The sequence below is a fragment of the Aplidium turbinatum genome, chromosome 1, assembly GCF_918807975.1.
Source record: "Aplidium turbinatum chromosome 1, kaAplTurb1.1, whole genome shotgun sequence".
Classification (NCBI taxonomy): Eukaryota; Metazoa; Chordata; class Ascidiacea; order Aplousobranchia; family Polyclinidae; genus Aplidium; species Aplidium turbinatum.
This window is the reverse complement of record NC_137472.1, coordinates 32,183,307-32,209,223: the sequence shown is the minus strand read 5'-3', so window position 1 is coordinate 32,209,223 and position 25,917 is coordinate 32,183,307. Positions and strand designations below refer to the sequence as shown.

General features: G+C 39.0%; 1 protein-coding gene across 1 annotated transcript; it reads left to right on the top strand.

Moving 5' to 3' along the window:
* Positions 1-231: 231 nt before the first annotated feature.
* On the top strand, positions 232-22,889 carry LOC145775007 (tyrosine-protein phosphatase non-receptor type 14-like). Its single transcript, XM_082586235.1, has 29 exons — positions 232-396; positions 1,459-1,566; positions 2,501-2,670; positions 3,917-4,014; positions 4,724-4,794; positions 5,039-5,109; positions 8,015-8,102; positions 9,254-9,451; positions 10,113-10,195; positions 11,624-11,690; positions 13,276-13,345; positions 13,996-14,113; positions 14,326-14,418; positions 14,691-14,869; positions 15,322-15,641; positions 15,907-16,137; positions 16,648-16,722; positions 17,028-17,093; positions 17,257-17,428; positions 17,634-17,701; positions 18,069-18,180; positions 18,546-18,992; positions 19,157-19,202; positions 19,291-19,420; positions 19,617-19,823; positions 20,011-20,139; positions 20,938-21,193; positions 21,390-21,550; positions 22,152-22,889. Exons 1-29 carry the CDS (start codon positions 295-297, stop codon positions 22,278-22,280), a joined length of 4,065 nt encoding a protein of 1,354 aa, XP_082442361.1. The 5' UTR covers positions 232-294; the 3' UTR covers positions 22,281-22,889.
* The last annotated feature ends 3,028 nt before the right edge of the window (positions 22,890-25,917 follow it).

Sequence of the window (25,917 nt, the reverse complement as noted above, 5' to 3'; positions counted from 1 at the left end):
TAATATGGTATGTAATAAGTTTTCATATTGTAGCATCTTAACTCTTAATTACTAATTTTTATTGACAGCATCAATATAAAATTCTTGCTGAGACCAAGCCATGTACTTCTAAACTAGAAGTACATATCCAAATACTACGTTTTAAAAAACTCTAGATGGCTTATATTTCACTGTTTTATTTTGATACTAAGTGTATATCCATATGAATGTTTTGCAGAAAAAAGAAACTTTGTTTAGTAAAATGTAAATCATTACTTTTTCTTTTATTACTTTATATCTTCAGTATTATTTTTGATGCCAATGCTAGATAAAGCACTAAACACCGTGATCATGCCGTTTGGATTAAAACTCAGGCGGACTGGTCGGTATATTCTGTCACACAAAAATTCATTTCTTGTAAGTGTTTGTATATATATATACTACATTTTTCGCTTTCACTGTGTAATGCTAGTGATTGCAATTATTTGATACTGATTTTGACTTTGTATTCATTGTGGCATGTGTTCTTAAAGTACTGGTATGCATTTATTCATTCAGAAATTTATTGTTTTTGTCAGAAAAATTTGTGCTGGAACTTTGGTGATTTTCGATTTTTATTATATCTATATACTGTATTAACTGCAGACAGCACACATCGTTTCGACCTTCTCAGTGCAGTAGGTACACTGGAGATATACCATGGAGGCACCTTACCATATACGCCATGGAGATATACCTCCATGTGACATTTTCTCATTTGTGGTACCTAAGTTCCAAAAATGGTACTACTGCCAAAGTGCTCAAACTGCAAGCAGTGAGCTTTGCGCAATGCATAGCAAGGTGCCTCCAGTAAAGTGCTCAATCGGCGTAAGCCAAGAGCATCCAGCCATCCATAACACAGACACTCAGACAGTGCACACCGTTTCGGCCTTCCAGCTTCCTCGGTGCAGTTGTACACTGGTATGGCCATGGAGATATATACCTCCATGTGACATTTTCCAATGTGTGGTACCTAAATTCCAAAAATGGTACTACTGTACTGCCAAAGTGCTCAAACTGCAAGCGGTGAGCTTTGCGCAATGCATAGCAAGGTGCCTCCAGTAAAATACTCCATTGGCATAAGCCAAGAGAGTCCGTATTAATATGTTCTTTATTTGCAACATAGCCCACATGTTTTTAAATACTGCATCTAACTGTATGCTGCAATATTATCGATATCAACTCATAATAATGATCATTTTTTTGTTTTTATTGCAGAATGTTTTATTTCCACAATGAAGTTCAGTAGTTACATAGTTGGAAATGAATGTGATCAGATCAGTTTGTAAATAAATTAGTGTGTTAGTTTTTTAGGTTTAAATTTGTTAAAATCATAAACGGATGTCTTCCAATTTGAGGATTATAGTAGTTTCTATGTTGTGTTGCCTCCATGTATTCTGAAATATATCCAGTTTGTTTTTCAATTTGCTATTGTTATAGATTCGTGTACAACTGCTTGACAATACAATCATGGAATGGAATGTGACAGTGGAAAATACTGGCAATGATTGCCTCAATGCTGTGGCTCAAAAACTTGAACTAAGAGAGGTCGGTTTGAAACCTTAATGCAGATTGGAAACTTATGGGCGGTTGAAATTATAGAAGAAAGCGTTCATGAAATCACGATCATTGGAATAAGCTGACATGATAAATGCTATCAGTTTTGACTTTGTAAATCTTTTTCCTTGCAGTAACACAAATAGACACTCCTTTATTTAAAATTATTTGTTTTAAGCTCAGCTGTTTAAATTATGTATGTCAATGAGAAATAGATACGGTATGTTATTGTAAAAGTATGTTTCATCTGTCAACATTATATGGCCCATGGATTCAAATGGAACAATGCCAAACTAAGCTTGTGGTACCGGTATATGAATATGTTTACTGGGTGCTTCTGTTTATGGATTTTCAATTGCAAAGAAAGAAAAGCATCACTATCAATGGCTTGTGTTAATTGACATTGTAGTTAGTAGTCATGATACTCGAATTTCAACTATACAGTCAAGGAGCATTAAAACTTTTCAAAATGTGTCATCCTGTATATGTGTTTAAAACGTTTAGCAGGAGGTTCGGATGTAAGTAATTTTTCAGAGTACGGTAGTCTTGTTTAAACATTTAAGTATTTTGTTTTAATGATAGGCAAATTTGCTCTAATTAATACGCTATTTTATTAGACAGTCCATAGTACTGTGGTTTTATTTGTTGGCTGTGTTGCTGTTAACTAAGATTACCTAACAGAACTTAAAAGATCAGTTTGATTCCCACAAAGACCGTATTGCTATGCCTATGTCTGCCAATCGCTACTGTGTCTTAAAACCCTCATGGCATGTTTGGAGGTGGACATAAAGGCCGCCTTCTCTGTTGTCCTGCTTGTTTAATCTAAAATCTGCTCCACTGGGCATAAATCTGGTATTGATTTAAAAAATTATATATATATATTTTACTTGATAAATTTTTTTAAATTGCATGCGGATCATTTTAGACAAAGCACTTTGGGCTGCACTACTTGAACAAACAAATGAAAATCCGTTGGGTGGAACTGGACAAGCCCTTAAAGAAACAATTTGATAAGCACGCTCATGGTCCGAATTTGTATTTTGGAGTAATGTACTATGTTGCAAATATTGACAGTTTGATGCAGGAAATCACCAGGTAACTTTTGATACTTTGTACCATAATTCAGTACTGACTTCAACATTACTCATTGTATTTATTAATGTGTACTGTAGCCATTCACTTCTGATTTTCATTGACTTACAAATAATGAAAAACGGGAAGTTAATTTCTGAAAATAGTTCACAGTAGATAGATAATTCCATGAACATTAATTAATTATTTTAAACGTGTGGGCAAAGGCAACATGGATTTGGCAAATGCAGATATTTTTGTAATAGATTTGCATTAAGAAAATTATATGCAGCAACTTATTGCCTAATGTGTTCAGGAACGTTTTTGTCTAGGTTAATGGATAGCACAGTAGGCCGCTGTTTGAACTCATAAAAAGTTGAAAGCCTTAATGCTCTCAATAACGCCACAATGTTTCTTAAGTTGTGATAAATCAACTTTTCTATTGCTCAATGATCTGTGTAATGAAATTATCTTGGTTATAAGAGAGCAGATTTTCTGTCTCAGCAGCTGCCTCACAGGTCTGTTAAAACCCAGCCAGCAAATTAGGTCTTTTTTCAAATGATTGAACGCCTGCAGACGTTGAGTTAATCTGAAAAGGACGGATTTTACTCGCTGGCAAGCAGCCTCTCGTCGCCATTCGCGTCATCAAAGTTTAAGTGTTGATATGTCTGTGACTAGAAACAAAGCTTCTTGTGTTGACTTGTAAGTTATTGATTGCAGCTGTTGTCAATGAAAACCTTGGATGCCTCTCTGAGCTGCAATTGCCTAATTCAATTGGACTTTATATTAATGCCACACCGAAAAATTTGTGTGTTAGGGATGTTCAATTTTTTCTACTATCACTTTTTATACAATGCAATTAATGGCAGAAAACCATCAACAAAATGTTTTTATTGCCTTGCTGACGTTTTGGACATCTTGACAATGTGCATCTTCAAAGCATAAAATTAAATAACTTGGGTGATGGCTAAAAATACTATTTTTAGCCTTTTGCCATCACCGACCCTGATGCAGTTTGTGTTTTTCAAATAATAAACCTCATGTACATCATTTCTTCTGAGAAATGGGAATGCGCATTGCCTGGTGTCTGAAACAGCTGCGAAACAATAAGACAGTTTGTATTTTGCTGTTTTCACTTATCGGAATAACAGTGCAACTGCCGCTGTTAGATTCGCTTCGCACGAGTTGAGCTTGCGTAGGCTAATCCCGTTTCTCTAATATCTTTAAAACATTCTTTTGCTAAGCCCTTTATCCTCTTTAACCTATTCAGATATCTATTCTATTTACAATTGAAAAATAACGTCATTGATGGAATGTTGAAATGTAACAAAGAAGAGGCGATTGAACTTGCCAGCTACATGCTCCAAGGTATTGAGTTGTATATGTTGATTTGTACGGTTTAACATTACCGAATTCTTCTGAAGCAACACTTGTTTGCATGTCAATTACTTTACCTTACAGCTCAATTAAGAGTAACCAATGTAGAGCATAATCAAGATGAGTGAGTGACTTTTGAGTTTTTGTTGAGGTTTTTTTAATCTTGGGTATAATTTCTCTCCTCATGTAGTGGAATTCAAAATAGTCATGTATTGTGTTAAATCGTGGAATTCTTCACTTATTAGGTGAGTGAAGTATCGGTCGTGTCAAATTTAAACTGTGATTTCCCAGACAGCAAAATTCGTCATTTTTACACTGATTCCACGTCTGCTGCAGACGTGGAATCAATGTAGAAATGACGAATTTTGCTGTCTGGTGAATGATCGACGTGGTCCTAAGACCCGGTTTAGTTTAAAATAAAGCAAGCACGTTTGTCAGTTTTTAAAAACTTATAAGCGTCTTGCAATCAGGATATTGATAGTCGTAGTTCACTCAATTGCTTCCTGTATTTTTCTTTCTTCACTAATGCGCTTCTAGTTTTATTTTATTTGTTACGATTTGCGGTAACAATCAAGTGTACAACTGAAAGAATACTGCACTGTTGGTTTACTTTAATGGTTAGACCTACGGTCGGTAGGTTAATCTATGAAAACTTTTACTGCTGATAGATGCTTATCAGTTGATTGAAATTGTGTTGCAGCTGAGTTTGGCGACCATGATCCTCAAGAGCACGTCGTGGGCTATTTTCGCGACTATATTTTATTTCCAGAGGTATGTGAGGTGGATTTAATATATACGACGGTTTACAAAATACTGATTACAACATATATATACTCTGCTTTCTAGTTTGTTGAAGTTTTAAATTTCCCTTTTGTTATATAGAATTATAAAGGCTTTACTTTGCACACGTTTTAAATGGTTTGTTCAGTCAATGATGCAGAGAACTGGTAGAATGTGAGCTGTACATTTCGTTGCTGGATTTAATTGTTGCCAACGTTTTTTTATGCTTTCTTAGGCTTTAACTCCCGATGAAGCACATCTAGATGCACTGACCAGTCAGGCAATTGACCATCATAAGCGTCACAGGTGAGTTACCATGGAGTTATGCAAGGGGCGTAGCAAAAGCATGAAATTTCCATCAAACATGTCGCCACTAGGCCTCATGTTGTGTTTCCCCGCTCAAGACAAGTTCGCAGTTAACTTCTTTAGATTTTACTGGTTTTTCGCATTTCTTATGCTGTTCATCTTCTTCATTCATAACAGATAGATCTTTCTCAACATTATTCCTATACCCTGATTGTCCTTCCCTTGTTTGAATCCTGTTGCCCACCTTCACGTTGTCTATCCCGGCCCCTAATCAACAATCAGGCGAATGAAACCGCTAGCTAGCACTTCAAGTCTGTTGCCATCACTATGTTTGTTTATTTTGGTTTATTAGTTCAATGCTGCTGTTTTCATTTTCAAATCTCTTGGCATTTGACACGGCATCGTGTCAAAAACAGTCCCGTGCCGCGCCCAAGATGCTTAGCATAGGATTAGACTGAGGAAACATAATTACCAAAGATGCTCTCTCATTTGGTTCCGACATTGGCGTGACAAGCTATAGACGAGCACAGAAACCTTGTACTTTGTCTTCGATTGCACCTACTTGGTTTGTTAAAGTCTTTGCGAGTGAGACAGATCAAGCAAAATAGTGTCATTGTTTCTAACTGAACAGTTTTCAAGTTATTCTCGGCTGGCGACTGCTAAGTAATTAAATTGCAAAACAGTTCCTGCTTTTTTGCTGCACAAAGTTACATTTTCATATTGAGAGCTGATGATACCTGAGGCTGTGTTTGCTTTCTATTAGCATCATTGTTTGCTTGGTGAGTAATGGAAATTCCTATGGCATGACCCAGCTGTAGTGACATATTACATCACATGTGCCAATTAGATGATGCTTCATGCTTGGATGATTTAATAAATTCGGAAAGTGATGTTGTATGAGTTTAAATTGAGTCAGTTTAAGTCTTGTTTTCACTCTCACCACAGCAGCTGCACTGTTTGATTTCGGTTTGTTCATTTTTTATCATAAGCGGGCGTTGATGGGACATCTAGTTCCCTTTTTTGATGAAGCCAAGCAAACAAAAAAGTAGACATCATTGCTGAATATGAAAAATGTCGTTTGGTTTTGTACCTACGTACTTAGTCATTAAATTTCGTACACCGGCTGAATTATTTTTCTGTATATACATTCTAAGCACGCAAGTCATGATTTCATAAACCTTAAATCTGTTGTTTACGACACGTGTGACAGCGATTTTCACTTAGCCTATAATCAGTTTCAAAAAGCTTCTAAACGTAACGCCTCAGCTGTTGTTGTTATTATGTTGTTGTTATGTGTCGGTTTTAATCAGTGTTATTCAATAAAGTTTTAGAAACTGTTGAAAGCCTTGCCGAAGCCGTCTCAATGCTGAGTGGAATATGACAACTTAAATTCAACTTGTTGTTTGCGCATATTTCGCGATACCTTTTAAGTTAGAAATGTCCGGGCTACAGCATGTGCATTACTTGAAGCAATAATTTCAATCCCTATTCCTCCTGTACACCAATTTACATTTGCTGCCGTCGGATAACCGGAAAATGAACAACGATCGCAATGTTTTGTTTCAAGTATTACTGTATGTTGCCACAAATTTGTTAAATTTTTAATTGCTGTTGTATCATGAAAAGATTAACGTGGTAACGTAACTCAAAGAACGTAAAAACACTGACTTTATGTGTTGAAGTAGTAGGCTATTTGAACATAGAACTCTACCTAGCCTATCACAGCAAGTTGGGTTTGTTGGTCGGTGTGGCTTTTACTTTTAAGCTGCTTATTCCAGTGTTGACTCATTTCATCCGTGAACAAAAGAACCTTTATTGTCAAACCCTGATTGTTTTTAACTTCCTTGTTCAGTTGTTAGGAGAATTTAACATCACGCTGATTGGACTATAGTTACGTGTGTTGTGTGCATCGAGCCTTGGGCAGGTGATAATGAATGTTGATTGAACTTTCATTGTGATTTGTAACCACTGTTGACACGTTGCATCCTAAGGAAATTTACAAACATCTGTGCATTTTTGCGTCATAGACCGAAAAGGCTTGGCTATTCACAGCTAATGCTGAAGCAGCATTAGATCAAACTATTGTTTAAATTTTCAAAATATGACATCTATCTGCTTATCTTGGCGTGTGTTTCTTTGCAAGTTCGGTAAAGCACTAGCACATATCTTACCACACTTGAAGTACCAACACCTGTTTCAAAATTAGAGATTTGGAGCGGACTGTAATCTTTTATACTATCTCTGTTATCTTAGCTTACCCAATTGATTACTGGGTCCGATGCGAGACAGCAAAATCCGTCATTTTTACATTGATTTAACGTATGAATGAATTTAAATCAATGCAGACATTGAATCAAATGACAGATTTTGCTGTCTAGAATGTTATATTCAGGGTCTTGTTAGAACTCTGATAGTTTAAGTATTTATTTAAATAAACATTCACACTGTCAATTTTAAAATAGAAGGCTTAACAGCGGACAGTTAGGTCTACTTACAACAAATTAAATTAAGCTAACCACCTGCACGAGTCAATTTCAGTCAGGACTGACTAGGCTACTTATCACATTTTCAGTTAAGCGGCTAACCCATCAACTATTTTAGCCATGAGGTTCCTTATGAATGTTATGGATAATGCAATAAATCCATCTCAGACCCCACGCAATAAAAATTTAATTTTTATATCGTTTGAACGCAGCTAGTCAAGAATAGAATCGATCCGAAGTTTCAATCCTCACTTATTTTTATTGCGCATGTTACAATGCCTCGCTACCACCACATGCTCTGACTTATTTATTTCATTTGTTTAGCTGTTCTTTCTTTAAGATATTTTAGTATGTGATTCTCTTCTGATTGGTGGTCATTATATTATCATTTATTATCACAAACTTCCATTTTCGTATTGCAGGAGTCTTAGCCCATCAGATGCCGAATACAATTACATATTGAAAGCTATCCATCTTTCTGGATTCAGCGAAGATATTTATCCCGCAAAGGTTGGCTGTTATTTTATAAATTGTTGCTGTTTGCACAAAATCGTTAATAAATAAAGTGCCTTAACCCAAACAGCAAATCAACCATCTTTTACATTGATTCAACGTCTGTAAATGTTGAATCAATGTAAAAACGGTTGATTTTGTTGTCTGGGAAAAGGTGTAATACCCGTTGGTAAAGCCAATTCCTGGTTTTGGTTGGAATGTGATTCATGACATTTGTGCATAGTATTCCCAAGACGGCGCTCTTTCACTTAATGGATTTCCCAGACATTTTTCTAGTTTTTTGCGTTGAATAGACCGACCTCTGATGTTGTATGTACAAGCATTGTAAACAGTTTAATGGCCATTGTGCGTTGAAGTGTAAATGGCTCTGTTGGTGCCACAGTTGCAAGGTTTTGAGCCAAAACATTCTTCTGGTTAAACGCTTCTTAGTTGGAATCTTCACTGGATTGGTGTTCCGCTATCCCATATAGCAATATCCATCATTTTTCCAACGTCTGCAGACGTTGAATCAATGTAAAAGTAACGGATTTTCTTGGTAAACAACCTTTTTGTAAAAAATGTTTTAAAACTTCATTAAAACACGAGTACGGGCTGTGGCTGTCTAATGGGTTTGCTCGACTCTTGTCAATGTCATTTCCAGCGAGCAAATCAGTTTTTTTCTGCATTGTTTCAACGTCTATTTTATTTGAATCAATGCAAAAAGTGGCTGGTTTTGTGGCTGGGACTGCTCAACTCACACTTACCATCTGTGCAATGCGTCTTACCTCTTTTACGGATGTTTACTGTGGAAATGTATTCAATAAATTTTAGAACTAAACTAAACGTAAAACGTCTTCATAAAATCTTACAATTCCTTTAAATTCAAAAATAACACAGTTGTTTTTTGCTCATAGCTTGGAGCAAAACTGACAACCTTCAACTGCCCGGTAACCTGCGGCAGCGGAAACTTCCTCTTTAAAACGAGAAGTTGTTCACAAAATTTTATTTTTTACTTTTAAAATCCTATTCTTTCCCCACAAAACTTGTTTCCCATTGATACCTTAGAATAAGGAGAAAGGGATATGTCGGGCTATCAGCACAAAGCTCAGCACACGTTACTGCATCGAACAATATCTTTGCGTTTTAATTTTAATATTTTCTCCTTCTAGAATAGCTTCGGCAATGACGTGATCGTGGGCTGCTCGTTCGCTGGTGTGGTGATCAAGTCCCAGCATCCCAATGAGCCCACTATGAAGTCGGCCTGCTACGATTGGCAGATCGTGCAACATCTGTCACATAACAAACTCACTCTCAGCATCGAAATACAACGAGAGGACGCTTCTGTTTCATTATTTCAATTTTTAATGGTGAGTTTTCCACGAAAAAGTATTATTGCTGCAATCAAACAAGTTTATTTGAAGCACAACGCCGAAATTTTTTTTTTCGTTGCATTATAGTATTTTATCGTTAAATGGATCCCAAAATGCTCTTGAGCTTGTGATTTTGTAATTAAGTGCCTTGGTAGCTTACTTCACTACGCCAGATCAAACGCTGGTTCCAAGCCGATTTCGGCTGGAGAAGAACATGCGTCAGGTCAGGACAATCGGCGCTCATGCAGTGAACAATGATGAGAACCATCTCAAACTTGCTATAGCAACTGTGATGTGCTTTTATCAATATTAAAGCTAAGCTCGTTGCAAAATATATGCGAAGCATTTCTGCCTGAGATTGCTTGACCACAACTGAACGATAACCACAATAGCCGGAGTTGATGAAATCTTTTGATTGGTTGTGTTTGAAATGGAAATTCGATAGTCGTCTGATACGAACGTGTTTTGACAAATCAATCGTAATTGCTGTAAACAAGTTTCGAGCATATCAATTAAGATTTAATTCCACTCAATTTCTCCAACTTTTATATGTAACAGAGATGAAGTTTAATGCGTGACACACCGTGATGTTGTTATTCAAGTTTTTTTTTTTTTTTTATGTAGTATTCAACACCCTGTCTTAATATCTTTTTAATAGGAAGATGCTGATACGGCGAAATACATATGCAGAATGTGCGAGTCGCTAAAAAAATTCTATTTAGAAAACAAAGAAACCACCAGGTATGCTAAATGTTAAAAACAGTAACGTTATCCTCGTATTTTTTCGTGTATTAATTTACAGCTTGCAAATCCCGTCTGCACATATCTAAAAACGACGGATTTTCATATTCGCCCAAATTCGATGCGTATACCAAGATCAGTCTAGAATTGACCAGGCATCAAGTAAATAGAATGATATTTGTGACAATGACTTTCAACTGTCCGGTCTCGCTTTCGCCAGCTGGTTTATTGGCGTTTTCAAGGTAATTGTTCATTGAACGTGTAATTTCCTGTCGTCCACAGTCACACCTTGCCGCTGTCGTTTACTCGAGTTGTTAATCCTGCAAACTTCTATCGTGATCATATGGATCAGTAATGACACCTTCTCGCTGGCCTATACCTAGCACTTTAGCCTCGACAGCTCGTGTATGATTTTCATCAGTTTATTATTGAGATTCAAGAAAATGCCACACTGCTCGTTGTATGATTTTTTTTATATACTGTAAGTTGTTGCATTACGTAAAAGCAACGTTTGTGAATTGGTTGTCGTTTACACCAATATTCTCAGCATCAGAATGTCACTCCTTTTTATATTCAACGTCTGCAATTCTGCAAATGTATAAAAAAGGACTGATTTGCTGGTTGGCATATTCTTTTGTCATGTGAATTTAAAAAAATATCTGCTTTTACCATTGAATTGAAATTCCCATGAATGTTGAGATTGTGTTAGCCAGGCGTGGCTGTGGATCCAAACGCAATCTCTCAACACATCCACGCCTCGCTGCCACAAAGCATAAACCAATCGGTGGTACGATGCTGTTGTTTATTATTTCTTAGTGTGGACCTCACAACTAGTTTCCGTTTCCCTGGGGAAAGATGCTGTCTTCAATTGGAAAATTCCTGCTTTTTGTTTTAATTGCCGTCTTATTTCAACCAAAAAAACGATGTTATTACAAAACCAAAAATACGCTTGGTGCACAACTGGCTGAGACGCTTCTTCCACCATTGCCTGATAGACGCCTTTTTAACGATGCCTTATATTCATTATTATACACTTATCATTTGATCGTTCATGTGTTACCTCTTCATTTTTGTTCTGAGATAAGATTGACTTAATAATCTTGCAAGGAACGACCTGATTTTTGCTCTGAGACATCTCTCAGCGAGAAGTCTCAATCCGCACCAGTAAGATGTGCTTGGGGGGTTCATATGATTGAAGCACACTCACCTCCCTCTCCCTCTCTCATCTTGAAACACTTGTCAGGCATCCCAGCTAACAAAAAATGGCTTTTCAGTGTATAGCCTACATCATTTCAACGTCATCAAATGTTGAAACGATGTAAAATTAGCAGTCTCCACTTGCTGGGGTTGAACCTCACCATGCTGGTCAAGATTTATGTCAAAACCAAACATTGTTTGCGAGTTCGTCGTAATTGCTTGTTCTTGCAGACAACTCCCGTTAGAATCAGCAAGCACGCTGATACGGCGCCCGACATTACGAAGAAATCTTGAAGTCGTAAGTTCGTAGCAATTTTTACTGATTTCTCATTTTTATCGCATGAGATTAAACCGAAATATTTAAGTGAAATTTCCTTCTTTGATATATCAAACTATCTTGGTTTGGTTTTCCAATCAATTGCAAACAGCCTTCGCTGGCTGTTGAAGTAAGGCTACCAGGTAATGTATGACGATGTTAAAGCAATTATAGAGAATCGATATATAAGCCAACACTGCTAACATTAACAACTTTGACAACGTGTGGTCAAGTCGATAATTTTTCCCGCATGTTTAAAGCACCGGTTGGCCACCTAGCACCTTTCTGGGACGATCATCACGGATCAAAAATACAACGCTAATTTACGTTGACGTGATACAACAATATGTTGAACTAGTTGTGGTTTTTGTGTAGTTGTGTACCACCTGCAAATTTTCTCACCTTTTTTTTGAAGCCTCTGGCGACGATTTTAAGCAATTGTGATTTGAATGAAGTGAAGCAGTGTTTCATCATCATCATCATAATCCAGCGTCGGTTTGTTCCCCACTAGTGGGGGTGGCCGATTGTTTCCGCGCAGCAATTGTTTTAATCCCTTTTCTCCATTTCACCCTGTCCCTTGCATCTTCCTCCTTCAGTCCGACTTTTTTAAATTCATCCTTCACTTGTTGTTTCCACGTTCTTCTTGGACGACCGCGTTTCCTCTTCCCATCCACCTTTAGATCTAGTGCCTTTCTAAGAAAACTTCCTTCCTCCCTCCTTATCACATGTCCATACCATCTTACTCCATTTTCCCTTGCCAGTTGGTCTATGGTCTCTCTCATCTCTAGCATATCCAACAATTCTTCAGTCCTTTTTTCCCTTCTCGTTTTCACCCCACACATTGCTCTCACCATTGACCTTTCCGTTCTTCTCAGGATTGCCAGTTCACTCTCTCTCAATACCCATGTCTCGCTACCATATAGCATTGCAGGCCGCACACAGCTCCGATATACTTTTCCTTTCATCCTTAGTGAAAATTTTCTGCCATGCAACATTTCCCCACATTTCCTGAACTTTACCCAGCCCAATCTTGCCCTTGTTGTCACCGCTGCTTCACATCCACCACTTCCATTTATCCGATCACCCAGATAACAGAAGTTTGTCACTGTTTCGATGCCATAGCTTTTGCTGCATCTAAATAATATTTTGGAGCATAGATTTTCCAGCCGGATGCCCTTCCTGACGCTAACCACAGTTATTGGCAGTGGGCCTAGCCTTTACTTAAAAAGTATTTCCTGCAAGGCAGCAGGATTTCTAACAAGTTTTAGCCAACCAGTCGAGGTTGTTGCCCATGAGGTGGGACGTGGACCCACTTGTTAGTTTGGTGTGTGATCAAGACCAGTGTTCCCCGAGACCCATGGTCTAACAATCCATGGCGACTGCCCAGGGTTCAAAGGTGCTACTTGTACCCCACACTTACCTCTGTTTGTGCTTTGTTTTCATGTCGTGCTCAGCAAGTTTTTTTTTTATTTCTATTGGTTTATGTAGAACTAGGCTACTTGTGTGTGGTTATGCTGCAATCAGAAATACGATCTTCGCACTATAACACGTTTTTTTTTATTGCAAGGATAATGAAGAAATCGTCCAGCCAATGCCATCAACACAGCCTGGCCCCGCAGATTTCGTATCTTCGCAAGGTAAGCGAATGGCTACAGAATGAACATGTTGTCATCATCTTGAAGTGTCATTTGTTTGGTGTTTGGTCGTGGGATTTGCGCAGAACATATTACTTGATATAAGATTTTCGAACAATATTAATACCAGCTCATCTTAGCAACGTTTTTGGATTGCTTTTCGCTTTGCATAATTTTTCTTATCGACTAGTGAAGAGTTTTTTTTTAGTAATACATGTCACAAAGAAAATAAGTTTCACATTCCAAGATAACGAAGCTTTAACAAGCATGGATAATTTCTTTAACTTAAGCTCATTTCCATTCGTAAATAGAATCTTTCACAGTCGTGGACACTGGGCAGTCGTAGGCGTGCGCACTGCATCTTTATCAGTTTTTTTTAGCATAATTAGCAAAAGAAATTTTTTGAAAAACTTCCATGCTAAATAAGCAAACTAAGAAAAAGATTTCATTTTTTGAAAAACTTTGATTACATGAAAGAGCTTTCATCCCTTTAATTCAGTTTATTTACGCTTTGACTTTGTGTTATATTGTGACAGCACAACTGGAATGGTAAAAATACATTTCATAATCAAGTAAATTGACCGTATGAAAGTTACTGAAGCCCACAATCGATGGACGAGTTCAACATTGAGTCGCATGTGTCTGCTCCACAGATAACCTGGAGATGTACGGCGCAGATGCCACTCGATATTACTCATCACAGAATAGTCTTGATCACGACGCCTACATATCTCAAAACAGCCTGAACCACCTCCCGCAGCAAGAAGCAAGGTGAGTCTGCAATGACCCTTGATGTTATGGATTTTTGCTACTCCATGTTTCTGAACCGTTTTAGTCAAAGCAGATTTAGATATCCAACATGCACTCTGTTTGATTCGCTAATTTTACAGCTACGTAGTGCAGCAATTGGCAGAAGATTTGCGTTTACTTATTTTGGAATGTTCAACATAGTATTTGTGACCTGTGTTACTTTCACATTTCAGATACTCCAATGGATTCGGTGGGAGCGTGTACAGTTCAACGAGCATCAACTCTCTAGCGCTATCACACGTCGGAAGACCGTCTCCTGCTAATAGGTAATCGATAGCTAGTCAGTGGCTCGACACGAGCAAAATATTTCTAATGTTTCGTCAGTGGGTAACAGAATTTCTTTAGAAATTAAACGGCCTTCACTTTATAAGGCTTGTTCGATAATTGCCAAGGGTAAAAGTAAATGATTTAAATTGTCTGAGAAAGGTATTTGTTTAGCATGGCGAATAACTACGGTTGTGGAAGTTTTACGAGGTTTGATTGTAAAACAAAAACAACTTTGCTTTGAGGATATAACTTGATTCTTTGCATTCCCCAGCAACCTGAGCATCAACAGTTCACAGCAGCGTGGAATGAGCAGGCCTGGTCTGCCCATTTACCGGTCATCGCCCGATTATGACGTAGCCATGCGTCAGCGGCGACGATATTCAAGTTATCTGGAAAGCAACAATGCCAACGTCATGCACCAGTCGTCCAATCAGCAGCATCCAGCCACAAGTTAGTATTTTTGATTTATTTTTATTTAATTATATAAGTTCGAACATAGCTCCAACTAGAACTTTACAAGAATTTCGTTGTTTTGCTAATTTCAACACACGCCGGCATTGTTTGCTATTGTTTTGAATGCATTTTTTATTTATTATTACTGCAATTGATTCTTCGAAAATGAGCAATTTGTTGGTAAAGGATATTGGTTTGCATGTGAGCATATGCATTCGATTGTTTGCCACTACTAATTCCCTTAAAGCTTCATATACTCTGATTCACCATCTGACTTCATGCTCTGAAGCAACGTGGTTTTAATAAACGAAAATTGTTTTGTTTCAAACAGTGTTTTCTATTTTCATTACTCATAGCAAGTCCAGTCCTTTGAGCTCATGTTTATTTGCAAGATTGTCATTTGTCAATAAACTACATATTCGTTTCTTAAACTGATTCGTTTATTCCAGACGTGCCTCAAGCCAACCTCAAGCCTCGTCCTCACTCGATGATCTACTCTCAGCAAGAACTCGTTCATCAGGCCACTCATGGTCCCTACTATGCACAATATCCTCCACAGCATCCTCCTCTTCTCTACAGGAGGAGTCAGCCTCCTCTTGACTCCTCCCAGAGCCAGGGTTTTAACCGCTTTCAATGGGATAGGTCTCACGAATCCTTGTCTCCTCCTGGTGGATCTCAGGTGGTGGATTTGCGACTGACGATCCCTCTTGAGGGAAAAGAATTTCCATCGATGAGTGGCAGCACACCGGAGTTAACCATCCAACAACAGGTAAGATAACGAGTATGTAGGCTTGTTTAAGAAATGCTGGGTTATGTCGTGACTCGTGATTCATTCACTTATTATCATGGCTTAGAAAAGTCTAGAGCTGTTAGTGTTACCAGATTGTTTGCTTGAATTTAAATTAGTTGGATGGAATCAATTGGCCATTTTATTCAAATTCATAACTTTTTTTTATGAAAAACAATTAAAACTTTGGCTTTACCATTTTTCGGACCACTCAGAAAACTAAACTCGCCGTTGCCTCTCATTCCAGCAAGGGAGACCGTTCTTCGTGTCCGAGATCCAGCTTCATCGCCATTTTCCAAGCTTCCAGCCCACGCCACAGGGAGCAGGAAGCACGAGTACTCCTGACCTCAGCCAGCACCGTCAGGCGGTATCCGCTAGCAGTCCTGATCTGCATCTCGTTAACAATCAACCTCCGAGGCCGCACCGTCCACTTCCTCCCGTGGAATCGTTTGTTGAGGACAACTACAATGGACAGCGGGTATTTGACCTGAACTTGTGGCTTTCTTACACCTGGCAAAATATAACGTTTCACCTGCTGGAAAAATATCTATAACTTATTTGTCACCGTACTTGTTTTGGTATGTATTATTTGCACATTTCGTCTTGCATTCTTCGTTTTTCTTGTTTTTTTTTTAATCATCAATCTTGTGCACAATGTTAATCGGAATCTTTATTTGTGAACATGTGTAATGTGCTACATTCATACGACTGTTCAAACCTATCTTTATTTTATATGCATTGACGGCGTTCGAACGTTTCAGCACGACGGATGGAAGGTTCATTCATTCAATGATACTTTCAAAGTGAACAGGGATATAGGTGTTCCCAAGGCCATACCTATCAATTGCACTACCACAGTGCCACGTTTTCCCACTGGCAAACGATGAAATTGTGTTGTTTATCTAACTCAATTTTTATGTTGTATGATTGTACGATTCATGTAATTCTAATGTTAAGCTTATAACTGATCATGAAACTTGTTGCGCAGATGATGAACAGAGTATTGGGAAATCATATGCAAGCAAATCCAGACACTGTTGTCATGAGGAAAGAGCATCCACAGGTGTTTTTCATCATCAAATTGTTTATTTGGCAATAAGTTTAAAAATCAACTATGCTGTGTTGCCAATGTCTGCATTCTAAATGTCGTCTTATCGTTTTTCTAGCTACGAGCATTTTCCAAATATTTTCATGAAACCTTGATTTATTCCAAGCCGCATGTTGTAGGATTGCATCATCTAATATTGAACGTTCCCTGCTAACCTTTTCAGTTACGTTTTACTGGTTTGTTGATTTAAAAGTTGTGCTAATAACCAGTGGAGGGACTCCTCTAGTGCATTGTTAACGTGCTTATCTATCGCGTTTCAGGGCAGACCAGCATCTACAAGTTACGACCGATCCGTCCAACAGCACAAGCAAACGCCCCAACAAAATGTAAGTTTTGCTGTCCGGCTGTTTATACACCAGACGCTCACTGTTTAAATAAAGTATGCTGGCGACATTTATTTGCATTGTTTTGGTATTTATCAAAATTTGAAGCTTATTGCTATATATCAACATTATTGCGTTGCTTTTATCGGTTAGCTTTCGTTACCAGGTACAAGCTTACTTGGAGCAAGTTAGTTGCGAACATCACGGCCAATCGAAAGACCCCGCACCGTACAACCCATATTCGCGACCGCTTGCTGGCAGCAGAGAACATTTAATCGAACAAGAAAGCTTTGAACAGCAACAATATGGAAGCCAACAGCGAATTCCAACTCAAGCAGGTAAACAGGAGGCCAGTTGCTTTTGGAACTGGTTCAAGCTAAAAGTTTTACATAAGTTCAAATAACATTTAACATGTCTTTTTTCGTGAACTAAAACTGAAAGTAGTAGAAATATTATCATTGTGCAATGTGCATGTTGTTTTGTTTAATTTATTTCGTCAATTAATTTCATTTTCAATTATTCAATCATCTTGCACTCGCACAGATTCGTTTGGGAGCGGCAAACAATTTCTCCGGTATTCTGACCCCCATTTGGCTTTACAACAACACACAGTAAGTTCAACACTCCTTCTACTTGCTGCGTGTTTTTTTTTAATCATGAATTTTTTATGATCAATTTCTATGTAAATGACTCAACTGTACAAATTTTTCTTTTTCAACTTGAAGTTTCTGCTTTTATGCCTTTAAGTAGTAGTAGTCCAGTTTTAATCCGGTGATGTCCTTGTTACCGAGGGTGGCCGAATTCACCTCCAAGCTGCAATCGCTTTCACACCCTGCCTCCACATCGATCTGTCTAACGCTTCCTTTAAGGCATTGTGAAAAGTAATTTAATCGTTTATAAAATAAAAGAGCTCACCAGTAATGACAAAATATCTACCCATTTGTCTTATCGTCTTCAAGCAACCGATTTACGTCACAGAACGTCCACCACACCGCTGCCCCTTCCACAGCCACCATGGTTGTGCACAGCAGCGGTAGCGAGAGTGAAGCCACCAGCGATTACATTCTCTCACAACAGCTCCAAGACCAGGGTGAGTTGAGACATTCGACGACGTTGCTTTTAATATTCCGTTACGTTGTAATCATGCGAAAATTCCAACCTTGCCATTTCAATGTATCGACGTTGGATGGCGGCACATTGGATACCATAACTATTTTTTCAGCTTTGTGGTAGTTGTGCTGGTGTATCTGGCTCTAGTTGACAACTCTGTTACAATAGATTAACTGTGAGGAAGTCTCTTTGCTCTGATGACAAGCCTCCTAGCTGTCAGGTTTATACTGTAACGGCACTAAAACTATTTGCAAGTACATTTTCTTTTTTTTCTTTTTTCAAAATCTAGTTAATTGTTAAAAGTAATTGATTAGTTGCACGACTAACTCGTATCGTTCATGCCAGCTATACAGCAAGCTCGCTTCCACCGAAGTCAGGAATATCTCGGACCGAACCGCAACAGCCAGCACGAAGATGGGAATCAGTTGACGGGCTCCTTGCAACAGATCAACATCAATGAATATCTTAGGGGCGCAGAAAGTGGAGGATCAGGAGGAGCGAATTACCGTCCTCCTCCTCCGTATCCTGACAATTTTGCCGCAGTGGAACATCCTCAGCAAACTCCCTCTCAGCAAGTTATCCCCCAGCAAGTTTTCCCCCAGCAAGCTCCCCCTCAGCAAGTTTCCCTTCAGCAGGTTTCCCCTCCGCAAGTTTCTCCTAGACAAGAGCCAGAAGTCCCCCGCCATATACTGCCAGACATGGTGCAACATCACCAACCTCAAGAAGAATTGCCACAACAAAGAGGCCCTCCTCCACCCTACCATACTCCTTCGCCAAGTGTCATTGTACAAGGTCAGTTGTGTTTGTTCTATCGCTTGCAAAAAAAATTGTTTTGAATTTGAATTGTTGGTAGCTCATTGATTCCATTTTGTGACATATATAAAGTTTACTTACTGTGTATTTTATGCCGTGAAATCGAACCTTTAACTTCATATATTGCTTTGTGTATCTTCTAGAGTCTGAAACTCCACTTGTTGAAGAGGAGGAATCAGACAATGCCAGGTAACTTGCAACGTTCAATTTGGTCGTTGCAAAATTTAATTATCTTACTTACCACTCTGCGTAATCGGGCTTTACTTGCACATTACAGTGGAGACACCTTCCAAAATGCACGAAGAAGCACGATACGAAAGATGAATCCCCTTAAGTTTGCTGCCATGAACGGACTGAGCGTGAGTCAAAGACCGGCCACTCCAGTCAAAGGGGAACCCGATGAAAGGGTGAGGTTATGACGCAACTATGAAGTTGTTTCATTTTCAAGGGCCTTTCTTATTGCAACATACTATTATTACGCGTTGGTGAAGCTGAAGCAGAAAATACAGTTTTGTAGATTCACTTTTTTACGAAATTACTTTTCTGTGTTAAACAAAGCCTGTTGATTGATTATTGAGACATTTCATTTTTATTTTCCGAAAGGCGCTCAATCTCCAAACCAAAGTCGAAGAAGGTCACGTGCTCACCGAATACGACCAGATAGCTCGGACACGGTTGGATGATCACGAGCTCGAGTCGTTCACGTCACGGGATAGGGTCAAGGAAGTTGTTCCCTACCGGAACTGCAGGGTGGAAATAACGCCATCCGCCAACAATCCGCTCGGCTACATTAACGCGTCACATGTACAGGTAGATCAGCTTTCCTTTCATATTAAGGTTCGACGACACGGCTGTTCAACGTCATTGGCAGTGTTGCATTACGTTGTTAAAATGCAAATAAGTTGAAATTATAAAGTGAAGTTGTATTGTTGAAAACAAAGTCGTAACCCGTATGGAAGTGATGTGGTTTTCCTTTCAATTTCAACGCCCTTTGCAGGCTGTGGTTGCTGGGAAGCAATGGCACTACATTGCCTGTCAAACGCCGATGGAAAGTTTCCAGAATGAATTATGGGACGCGGTTTGGCTCAATAACGTCTCTATCATTGTGCTCATCACCAAAGAAATAGTAAGATGGATGTTTTGTTTCTTTCTTGAGTAAACAAAAAACTGCATTTTCCCTTCCAGTCATGCAGAAAGCCGAGAACTGTGAACAATACTAGGTTTCTAACAGGGATATCTAGAGAAGGGGATATGAAGGCTCACAGCGATTGCCTTATTCTTATGACACTACCAGGGCGGTATTTTGCAACGCGTTAAACAAGCAATTCTTCTCAAAATTGCAGAAAGTTTTATAGTGTAGCTGGTACAGTCAGCTACAGAAGACAGTTAGTAAATGTTACATAGAGCATATTCAAAGAATACTTCTTTAAAAAGACAGTTGAAAAGTTACCAGTAAACCGTTTTTCTTAACAAAACCTTTGCAGTAGGCTAGAGGTAAAGCCAGTATACGGGTAGTTGAATTAACAAGTAACCATGAGCATGCAATTAGTATCAATGGCTGATGCTAATAGCGCAATGCAGCTTACCATAACAAGATTTATTAAACTACTATCAGTACCTATTGTCATTTTACGGTAAACAGAGATTATTTACGATAAACAGTAGCCCTTCTATTGTCAGACGTATTAAAAGCCTTCATATCCCCTTCTCTAGATATCCCTGGTTTCTAATTACTATCTTACACGTTTCAAACTTTTGTTTATAGCCTTCAGACGGATGAACTTTTAATGTTGTTTCATGTTTGGGATGTTGGCTGAAGCCAGTTCTAGATATCAGGGCAAGCATTCTATTGTCCTCCGCGTGCACATCATTAACACAAGTCGGCTGCACTCTCACGTTTTATTGCAACTGGGTTTGTCCTCAGGAACATGGCAAGTCGCGATGCGCTCGTTACTGGCCTAGCTCTGAAGACAACCAGGACATACCGAGCGCTGTGTTCGGCAACTACCGCGTCATGTGCCGCTTCGACAGTTTCCACCCGTCCGGCGTCCACGACAGCATCGTCACTCGCAACCTGGTGCTGGAAAGAGTCGGAGAAAGTGAGAAGCGGACCGTCTGGATGTTGCAGTACATCGGATGGCCAGATACCGGAGTGCCGAAAGAAACCGACGGATTCCTCGGTGGGTCATTGATCATATGTAATTCAACAACGTAATATTCACTGTTAACGACGTCGAATTGGTGTTGAAAGAATCGCGTCCGGTTTCACCATCATGATGTCTCACTCGAGATTGAAGACAATCAAGCCTTCTACGCCATAAAGTGGTTGCATCACTTGCCTACATTCAACATTTCTAACTTCCCACTTGTCATCAGCTTTTCTTGAAGAGCTTGAGTCCGTGCGTCGCTTGGCCGCTGAACACACCGATAGCGACTCAGCCCCGTCTCCTGTTCTAGTCCAGTGCGCGTCGGGATCAGGACGAAGCGGCGTGCTTATACTTGCCGAGTTGATGGTTCAATGCCTGGAGCATAATCAGGTTAGAACAATGAGACATGGCTTTCATTGTGGCATGCTTTTATGCTTACGCTCGGTGATTGAAGGTTTAGATTAAGGGAACGGGAAGACAAGGAAGCCAATCTTCATGTCCACCTTGAGGGGGGTCAAAGGAGGCAATTGCTCCCCTCGCCCCGAAATATTTTGCATAAAAGTTCACACTTTGTTACAGTATCATTTGACAAAGTTTTACTATTGATTTAGGCTGAAAATACTTTCATAATGCCAAATTTTAAGGTATTTTTAAAAATTTTTGAGGGAAGCCACCCAGACCGCCCTTTGGTGCTCAGCTTTCGACGACCTGTTGCTGGGTTCACTCACATATGCAAAAATGCTTATTTGCCCTCCCCCTCCCTGAAATTTTGTGCTGGCTACGACCCGCTTCAGGCCATTGTTAACGCAATATGACGTGATTCTGAAAAATCTTAAACGCCTTCTGCTGTGGAAAGATGTTGAGCCTGTTTTTTCCTATCTAGGTGATTGCGATATTCGGTAGAATTTATAATTACGAAAACTGATCTTGGATGGAAATTTTGGGTCTTAAAAAACCATTCCGATTCTAAACATAGTTTCAACCGTTGCAGGACACCACCGTGCCAGAAATGCTGACACTCATCAGGCAACAACGCATGCACTTCGTTCAGACTTTTTCTCAGTACAACTTCGTATATAAGATACTCATTTCTTTTTTGCAAAAGTCTCGCCTCATCTAACGGTGCCTTTGTTTTAAATTGTATTTTATTCATGAAATCGTGCGCCACGCTGGTCTATAAAGACCCGTTTACAAGTAAAGCGATACTTTGCCGTTTTTGTTTTTTAACGTGTGTCTGTTTGTTTTATGTCAAGTGTAAAAGCTCCTTAAATCATGTTTTTGCAATGCGATTGTTATTCATCGGTTTTGCAACAATATACGTCACAGCCAGGGCCGGATTAAGGTTTTGATGGACCTGGGGCTGTATGGAAATCTGAGGTCTATATTTCATTCCCCTCATTGTAGGCTACCAATCACAATTAAAATGAAATAACAAAAATTATACCCGAGGTGCAGTAGCCTATTTAGCCTACTTATTAAACACATTCAAATGCATGTTTTTTGGATTTAGACAAAGCTAAGCTGTTAATAGCATTATCGGTGTCCATTTGTTTCAAAATTTTGTTTTCAATGCAGAGTAGAGCTAAGGAATGCAACCTTTTCTGGCTCATGAATGAACGCAGTTGATTCTTTTCTCTTTTAAGTACTAAAAATGAGGGCTTGCTCGAACAATGAGAAGTCATCAGACAAAGGTACATTCTTAGAACAACAGATCAGGGGCGGATCTACCGGGTGGGCCTGATTGGTACAGGCCCACCCAGATTGACAGTGGGCCCACCCAAAATCAGATTCTTGAAAAAAAAAAATATTAATGTTTAACACTAGAACAACCAAGTGACACTAAATTGTCTGTGGCATCACTATTTCACAGCATTTGTAAAAGATATTCGGTAACACTTAGTTTTTGTATGCTGGCCCGCCGTGGCATTACTGGTGAAAGGTGAAGGCCCACCAAGATATTTTCTAGGCCCACCCATAAATTACGTTCTGAATCCGCCGCTGCAACAGATACGTTCAGAAATGCATACATAAACTCATTTTCATTGATGAATCTAAACATTTGAGTTTCTTTGCTGCATTCGCTGTTAAAATAGTGTTGTTTTAGCAGTGCAGAAAAATAAATCATGTCTTCAGGCAGTGATTCTTCTAGATCAGTGGTTCCCAACCGGGGTGCCGCGGCACTCTGGGGTGCCAATTGCAATCCTCAAGGGTGCCGCGAGATATTGCAATACTGCGGCCCATTCTTTATTTTAACTTTAACCCGTTGATTGTGGAATATATTTATTTCTAACCGAGTTTCAGTGCGTATTAAGTTTCGCGTCTCGCACTTATTCCCGGCTCCTTTATGTAAAGTCGCTTAGTGGGGAAGTCGCTGGCGATAAGTTGATAATCTGCGGTAGCCTAATGTTTCCTCGTCCAGGAAAAACAGCGTGAAAAAGATTTTGACTCGTTGCTGTTCTTTTCATAAAAACGTTTGAAACGCATCATTATTGCCAGGTTTCATGATTTTATTTTGCGAAGAAATCGAGAAATCGATTTTTACTGGACTCTCATATTGTTTTGAAACTTAAAGAAGAAGAAGAATTATTTGACATTCGTACCGATGGAAATTTTAAGCTTATGTACAAGCAGATGCCTCTCGACGAGTTCTGCATAAAAATTCAAAATTAATATCCTTGCGTTGGAAAGAAAGCTATTGTGCTTTTGCTGCTGTTTTTACATCATAGCCTACCTATGAGAAAGTGGATTTTCTGTATTAATGGACATAAAAACTAAAAAACGAGAACGACTGCTTATAGTAGAGAAAGATATGCGGGTGGCTTTATCGAATGTGCCCCCACATATTAAGGGACTTTGTGCAGGAAGTCAAGCCCAAATTTTACACTGACTTTTGAATAAATACATTTATTTATGCGCGCTATACTGTACAACTCATTCTGTTTATTTCATACAGTTATTTGAAATAAAGAAACCTCATAAAATTGATCCAGTTTTACCAGGGTGCCGTAAACTATTTATCTCTTTGATAGGGTGCCGCAAGGTCAAAAAGGTTGGGAACCACTGTTCTAGATCATCTGGATGTTAGTGAAGCAATGTTTTAGCGGTACCCGGACATTTTGCCGAAAGGACATTTTGCCGAAAGACATTTTGCCGAAAGACATTTTGCTGAATGGACATTTTGCCGAAACTCCTTTTTGTGTTATATGTATCGATATTCTCCACAGTGTGGTTTAGTCTATCGTTCACAACCTTAGCCCTTTCGGCAATTTGTCCATCGGCAAAATGTCTTTCGGCAAAATGTCCTTTCGGCAAAATGTCTTTCGGCAAAATGTCTTTCGGCAAAATGTCCTTTTGGCAAAATGTCCGTGCACGGTTTTAGCACTCTCTCCAATTTTACAGTTTAATTCCGCCCGAAATGAAAATCTTATTTGAAGACGATCGTATGCTGCAATTCGGGATTTCATACACAAAATAATTTGGTCAATGATTGGCAAATATGAGTCTACTTTGAACCTGCTCGATGGATCAAGTGATGTGTCTTCAGATCCACCTTCGCTATCCAGTATCCAAGCATACCTTTCTTCTCTTCTTTCTTGACATTTCTTCAATATAATGATGACAGCCACTAATACTCTACCCTTTTCTTCGAATTCTAGAAATTGGGATCTTAATGTTTGAACAAAGTCATGTAGACCCCGAAGCAAATTCGTTGCCTTATTCAAAGTAATTTTGCTATCCTGCAGCGCCCGACTAGTTTTATGAAAAACTATGACATCATAAATTCTGCTTATAAGTAGGCTACATTAATTTGTAAGTAAGATGTTTGCGTGAGTTAACACCGGAGATAAAGCTGTAGAGCACGCTAGGTCTCGTGCCCCCTTGGAAATTGGCTGACGCCCCCCTGGGGAGGCGTGCCCTCTGGTTAAGAACCACTGGTTTACACAGTTAGCATTCGTTTTATGATTTTCGTCCTTTATTCTTTCGATCCTGATAATAAGCATGTCAGTTGCTCTTGATAAGTTGTTATCGGTGGGCCTATTTTCTTTGGTGGGCCTGGGGCTGCAGCCCCATCAGCCCCCGCCTTAATCCGGCCCTGGTCACAGCTTATTGGTTCAAGCAAAGAACTGCTCCATTGCTTTTTCTTTCCATTGTCTCGTCGATTTTTTGATAGTGAATCGTTCTTTCACGTTGAAACAGCATTTTTACCATTTCAAACTCATGCTGGAGTTGAGCAACACCAATTGTTTGCAATTACGACTTACCCAGGTGGTAAATCAGTTCTTTTGGCATTGATTCAGCGTCTTCAGACGTTGAATCTAGATATAAAAGAACTGATTTTCTGGCTGGGCAGAAAACTATTTTCTTGGTGTAACGAAATTTTATAAAGAATGTTTCGAAATCAAAGCTTTTGTTTCAAATGTCTCTTATTGCGTAGCCTACTTAATATTCCTCGATCAAATTCCATCACAAATGCAAAAAAATATCTCGTAGTTCTTTTTTGGTTTCAATAGACAATTTCTCGCATTACCTTCCAGTTGTCATAACTTCGGTTCTGAACAATTGAACAGGGTCTACTGGAAACGAAAATCAAACTTGCTAAACGAGAGCTACTGATCAAAGCTGTCATTGTTTTGTTGACATTTAACGTGATCTTGACAAGCAAAAGATTTCGGTTTACGTAACACAATGTGGCCAAGAAGCCTCTTTGAGTTTGCTACCCTCACAAGCCTTAAGTTACGCCACTACTATGACTACCC

What these genes read in the sequence shown, in the direction of transcription:
- LOC145775007 (XM_082586235.1), top strand. Translation starts at nt 295, where the DNA reads ATGCCAATGCTAGATAAAGCACTAAACACCGTGATCATGCCGTTTGGA. An exon ending in TTGATGCAGGAAATCACCAG is followed by an intron (nt 2,671 to 3,916) that starts GTAACTTTTGAT and finishes TAACCTATTCAG; the next exon opens with ATATCTATTCTATTTACAAT. An exon ending in AATGCCTGGAGCATAATCAG is followed by an intron (nt 21,551 to 22,151) that starts GTTAGAACAATG and finishes CAACCGTTGCAG; the next exon opens with GACACCACCGTGCCAGAAAT.